We start from the raw sequence: 6,197 nt of genomic DNA on the forward strand, positions 1-6,197 counted from the left end.
TTAAGAAAAAGAAGAAAAAACTGTGTCTTTTAACCATAAGTTTAGTACAGCAAATACTCATATAGATGCTTGATCAGCGCAGTCCATCTGATACATTTTTACCGGGCTTGTAACTGTTGAGATACTTGGCAGTGCCGAAGAATCTGCAAAACCTCTTTCATGGAAGGCCTAGAGGAGGGTAACCTGGTCGTACATATGAGACCTAGTCTGAACATTGTTGACATTTCTTCCAAGTAACCTGGTTCCTTGATTTCCTCATCTAATGCATCAGCAACAGAGTTTCCCTCGCCGTGGTGTCGCCATGCCCATTCTGCAAGGCTTGTATGCTCATCTCCATCACAGGCTTCTCTTCCCGTCGCCAATTCCAGAAGCACAACACCAAAGCTGTAAACGTCGATCTTCTCATTCACTTTCGTCGTATAAGCATACTCTGTAATCAAAATACATACAGTGCTACACCCATTAACCGATTTTTGATTCGAGAGAGAATGGAAAAGGAAGAGAAGAGTGTGTTAGGCTCTTACCTGGGGCAATATAACCAACTGAGCCAGCAACAACAGACATTGTGTTAGGGTCATCATGCCTGACTAAAATCTTGGCCAGGCCAAAATCAGCAATTCTTGCTTTGAACTCAGAATCCAGCAATATATTGCTACACTTCACGTCCCGGTGAATGATGGATGGAGAGCAGTCATGGTGCATGTAGCACAGGCCTTGTGCAGCTCCAATGGCAATCTTCAACCTCTTCGGCCAATCCAAGACAACATGCTGAGCTAGAAGACTATTCACCGATGAGTCCCCAATCCTCTTCTTCCCACGCAGCCATCTATCAAGACTCTGATTCTCCATGTACTCGTAGACGAGCAGTTTCGAATCCTCACTCGAAATGCAGCACAGTAGCTTCACTATATTCGAATGTCGAATGCTTCCCAGTATCTGAACCTCAGCCAAAAACTCCTTCTCCATGTTGTGGTCTAATTCTCTGTTGTTCTGAATCCTCTTCACTGCAACACGATCACCCAAACGGTTGACAGCAATCCGATACACCTTCCCTGACCCTCCACTTCCAACCAAATTATTTTCTGTCAAACTGGACAGAACATCGGCCTCTGTAAAATCCAACCTCTGAAATGAGGTCAGCTTCCATGTCGCGATTCTGCATCTCTGCTTCTTCTTCTTGTAGTCTCTGATCACACACAAGGTCAATAAAACAGTAACTAAGCAAGCAAGTACCCCCAAAACTATCATCATAGCAACAATCCTCGGCGATAACTTTTTGGATTCACTGCTTCTGGTAAAACAACTATGGAGATTTGAAATTGGGTTTCTAGCACAAAGATTGGTATTGTTCAAGAAACTGTTTTCATATGCCATATTATCAAAATCATTTGGGATTTCACCGGAGAGTTGGTTGGAGGACAAGTTGAGAGAAGTGAGCTTCAAAAGGCCTAATTCAGGTGGAATTGGACCCGAAAACTGGTTCTCCGACAAGTCTAGTTCAAGAATGTCCGGCAATGAACCGATCAATGCCGGAATTTGGCCATGGAGTTTGTTCCTAGCAAGATTCAGATTGGTTAGAGACTTCCATGACAAAATCTTTGATGGAAATTCACCGGTCAGTTGATTACCGTCGAGCAACAAAGTGTTGAGTTGAGGAAGGGCGGTCAACTCCACCGGAATTTCGCCGGAAAACTGATTGTTGCTGGCTTCAAAAACAACCAATCTCAACCAAGAAGAAACCCCAACTGGGATTTGACCCGAAAACTTGTTGTTACTCATCTCCAACCTCGAGAAGTTCAAAGCTAACTTGCTCGGAAGCTCACCGGAAAATGAGTTGTCACTTAGCATCAACATCCATAAATTCAATGAAGTCCAGAGACCTAAAGGAACCTCGCCGGAAAAGTTGTTGCTATAGAGCTGAACCGCGCGAAGAGTATCGCAGTTTCCGAGCGTTTTGGGGATTTCTCCGGTGAGATTGTTGGAGAAAGCGACCACGCCTGTCAGAGACCCTCCGGCGCACAGATTCTCAGGTAATTTTCCGGTGAATTCGTTCTGTGAAACCTCGAAAGCTTCGAGCTTCGAGTGAAACCCAAATTCAGGTGGCAAAACTCCACTCAAATTGTTACTGAAAACCCTAAAATGCTTCAGATTCGGTAATAGGCCGATGCTTGGCGGAATTTCACCAGAAAATTGATTCAAATACAGATTCAAAATCGTTAGGTTCTGTAATTTTCCGAAATCTTCAGGTATCGAACCGGTCAAATTGTTCCTAGAAATATCAATTTCGATCAAATTCAACGACTCAATCAACGGAGGAATTTCACCTGATAATCGATTCTTGTATAGATACACAATACTCAGATTCTTCAACAAGAACAATCCCGGAGGAATCACGCCGTGTAAATCGTTGAACGTGAGATCCAAGTGTTCGAGACTCGAGAGATTCGAGAAACTTTCCGGTACTTCGCCGATCAAATTCGTCTCCCTCATCCAAAGAAACTTCAATTTCTTCAACTTCCCGAACTCCGGCGGTATCGCCGACGGCACGAAGTTGTTATACGCCATGCCTAAATACTCAAGATTCGACAAATTTCCGATTTCCGCAGGGAAAGTGCCGGTGCCGTTGAATTCATTTTGGTAGAGATACAACTTCTGTAACTCCGGTAACCGGCCGATTGACGGCGGGATATTTCCTGTGAAGCTGTTGGCGCCGATATCCAGGCACCTTAGAGTGGAAATCCGGTCGATGTCGGCCGGAATCGAGCCGGCGAAGTAGTTCTGAGAGAGGTTTAAGTATCGGAGATTGGAGCAATTGTATAGAATTGTAGGGAACTTTCCGGGGATGTAATTCAAACTAAGGTCGATCTCAGTGAGGTTTTGGAGATCGCATATTGTCGCCGGGATTTCTTTGGTGATGTTCTTGTCCCGAAGAATTATTCCCGTGACCGAGCCATTGGTGCATTGAATCTCCGGCCAATCGCAAGGCGAGGATGAGGCGTTCCACGATTGGATCAACGGTGGATCGCCCCACTGTTGTTTGAGCTTCAGTAAAACTGTCAGGTCAGTCGCCGGAGATTGTGAATTTACATGGAAGGGTATGGTGATGAGGAAAAAGAAGATGAAAGCGTATTGGATTTTGAGAAATGGTGAGGGTATTCTCGACATTTGAAGACGTTTCTTGCTTCGGTGGTGTGTTTTGTTTTTTCCGCGGGAGAGGTTGGAGAAATAACGGTCGGTTTTCAAAATTGGTGAGCGATTTTTCAACTTTTCTTACGATGACAGATTTATATATACTTTCTCAGTCCAACTTAATTATCCATATTTCCTTTTTTGCTGGTTCTAAATTAATTGTTCTTTAAAGAAAAATAAATGCTTGTTTCATAATTATTTTTTTAAATTTTAAATTTTTTTAAACTTAATAACATACATATTCAAACTTAAAAGGATTACATCGTAATTTTAGAAGGAATAATGCATTAATTATATCTTCCTATAAAAAGTTTTAGGCACAATTTGGTTGAAAAAAAAAAACAAAAAAATTATGGAGGTGAATGTTATATCCTATTTGAATAAATTACTAAAGAAAAAGAAAGGAAATAAAAGAATTTAAAGGGATACAACTTAGAACATCTCCGATGCAAAATGATATTTTCATATCAAAATTATTTTGAGAGGAATTACAGTGTCAAAATGCTATATTTTAACAATTATGTTTCAATAGTGCATTTCATCCAAAATATTATTTGGAGTGTACTATTTTCATTCACTTGTTATATTTTGAGAAACGACACCTTATGAGAAAAAAAAATCTCTTAAAATTTTTAAGAACTGTTATATATGGCAATACTTTTGATAATCTCAAAATATTAGAAGTCTTTTTTATAGTCCATTAGAATGTATTATATTCATCTACCTGTTATATTTTGATTTTGAGAGGTCCTTTGAGAGGGGCATTAGAGATGCTCTTAGGCATATCGAAAAGAGTTAGAAAGTTAAATAAAATTTTTTAAATATTGGTTTTGTTTTAATACTTGGTATTTTTATAATAGGCATATATTTTTTTTATTCAAACATGATTACTACTATTTCTTATTTTTTATTAATTAACCAAATACGACACATGATTAACATTATGTTTTATTTCCTCTCTCATAATTACTAACTAATGTTATTATTTATTTCCTTTTCCATTATACTAAATCTAGCCTTTCACACAATAAAACCTAAGTCACGCCTAAGTCGTAGAAGTAGGAGTGAGACTGAATACGGGAATGAAAATGTGAAAATAATAGAATTAAATCATAAGTAGAAAGAATTTAAACGAGAATGCACAGAGAATGTGGTGAAAACACACTCAGAGCAAATGAGCAACGGCTACTGAAAAATGATTGTGTCTTGGAATAAAACTCTTTTTATGGAACAGACAATTGTATGGCGTGTGAACGGACTTTTACATGCCTGGTGACGTGGAGTCAACTTTGGAGTGTTGGTTCTCAGATAACATTTCTCGTGGGTCCGGTCGTGAATTCGGTGATACTTTTGGTAAGAGGAAATAGTTTGACCTGATATAAATGTCACGTGCAGATGTGTTTGGTTTGACTGAAAAGTGAATAGAAAGTTAGACCGAAAGAAAGGAAAATCAAAATGAAGATATAATATTTTTTTTAAGAGTTCTAATAGAATTCAACCACGTTATATTTGAAGGAAAAATTGATAATTAATGTCAGAGGATCTATCATTCTTATTAAATGAATTTATATATAGTTGAAATTTTTTGTTTGGATAATTTTAAAAATTAAAGTAAATACGTTGAAAAGCTAAATGAGTAATTTTCTAGGGAAATATGAATTCTTATACCATCCATTTAAAACATTATGCAGTAAGACATTTCATTTTAAAGAGATAAATAAAATGAAATAATTGTAAGTTCAAACATAATTTTTCGAGAATTTTTCTAAAAAATTTCGTTTTTTTTGTTGAATTTTTTTGAAAGATAATTAAGTGCTTATGACAATTATTTTTCATCAAATTTTTTTTTTTTCAAATTCTTAATGTTAATAAAATTTCTATTTTCTTCACTTTCCACTACTTTTTGTCTAACCATACTAAGCCATAGTAAATTATAGGAAGGATGCATATGCATATGACAAACTTGCAGTTCTTGGACTACCATTTTAAATTTGAATTAGAGTGAAAATGACTTGTTCCAAATGATTTTGGTAAAATAATGTCAATAAAGTTGTTGGATAAAATAGGAATACTAAATAAAAAGACAATTGCTTTTACGGGGAAATAAAATTTGCCAATGTTTAGTGCAGGGTTATGAGAATCTTAATTTTTTTTTTAGATCTTTTCATTTTCTATTTAACCAAACTACAAACAATTTTAAAATTTTCTATTTCCTTTCTTTTTCAATTGATTATATCTAACTAAACAAAGCCTTTAAAAGAAAATAAAAGTGAACGCTTTCTCCCTGCTATTTCCTCTCTATTAGTTTGCTTATACTCCATGTTATATTTTCTGTTCTCTACTTGAGATGTTGGTGTCATATTTATAATAATGATGTATTTATACTCTCTTATATATATATATATATATATATATATATATATATATATATATATAAAGTATCTACTATTTCTGTGTGTGTGGAGTGTAATTTTATAGAGTGACATTTTTGTGTATCAGTTTGCGAGGCTATTCTTAGAAAAACATCTCCCATCTTTTTATTTGAGAGTATTTTACATATTGAGTTTATTATTGGCAAGAAGACTTACATAAACTTTAGATCTAATTTTTGTTGTATCATACAAATGGAGAAGACTTCGCTGCAAGCTGATTGAGTTGTAAAACCCACATGAAGGAGACTATTATCAACTCTAGGTCAACATGTTTACATATGCGTCCTCTATCAAGCTAACACTTTCTTACTTATTTTACCATTGTCATTTTCTTTCTTGATTTCTAAAATTATATTATTTTTCTATTATCGAGATTAAATTATATGATTAATGATTATCCACTCTTATTATTCATATTGATGTATCACTCATTAAATTGAAAGAATTGCAAAGTATTATTGATATATTCACCAACTTTAAAGCCAAGGTGTTGGCCCAATTGAAGCTATTTTTTTTCAAATTTAGACAAGTTAGTGAACTTTTGCTTGATTGTTTTCTAGCAGAAGAGCTAACCAG

At 36.0% G+C, this 6,197-nt stretch overlaps 1 protein-coding gene across 1 annotated transcript; it reads right to left on the reverse strand.

Moving 5' to 3' along the window:
• LOC132303751 (receptor-like protein kinase HSL1) lies at positions 1-3,259 on the reverse strand. The gene is made up of 2 exons (XM_059801146.1): positions 525-3,259; positions 1-430 (listed from the first exon to the last, which is right to left on the reverse strand). Exons 1-2 carry the CDS (start codon positions 3,163-3,165, stop codon positions 99-101), a joined length of 2,973 nt encoding a protein of 990 aa, XP_059657129.1. The 5' UTR covers positions 3,166-3,259; the 3' UTR covers positions 1-98.
• Between the last annotated feature and the right edge of the window lie 2,938 nt (positions 3,260-6,197).

This window comes from Cornus florida, unplaced genomic scaffold (genome assembly GCF_030987335.1).
Source record: "Cornus florida cultivar Cherokee Brave unplaced genomic scaffold, ASM3098733v1 CherokeeBrave_3.0.0_Hap2_Chr04, whole genome shotgun sequence".
NCBI classification, from domain to species: domain Eukaryota; kingdom Viridiplantae; phylum Streptophyta; class Magnoliopsida; order Cornales; family Cornaceae; genus Cornus; species Cornus florida.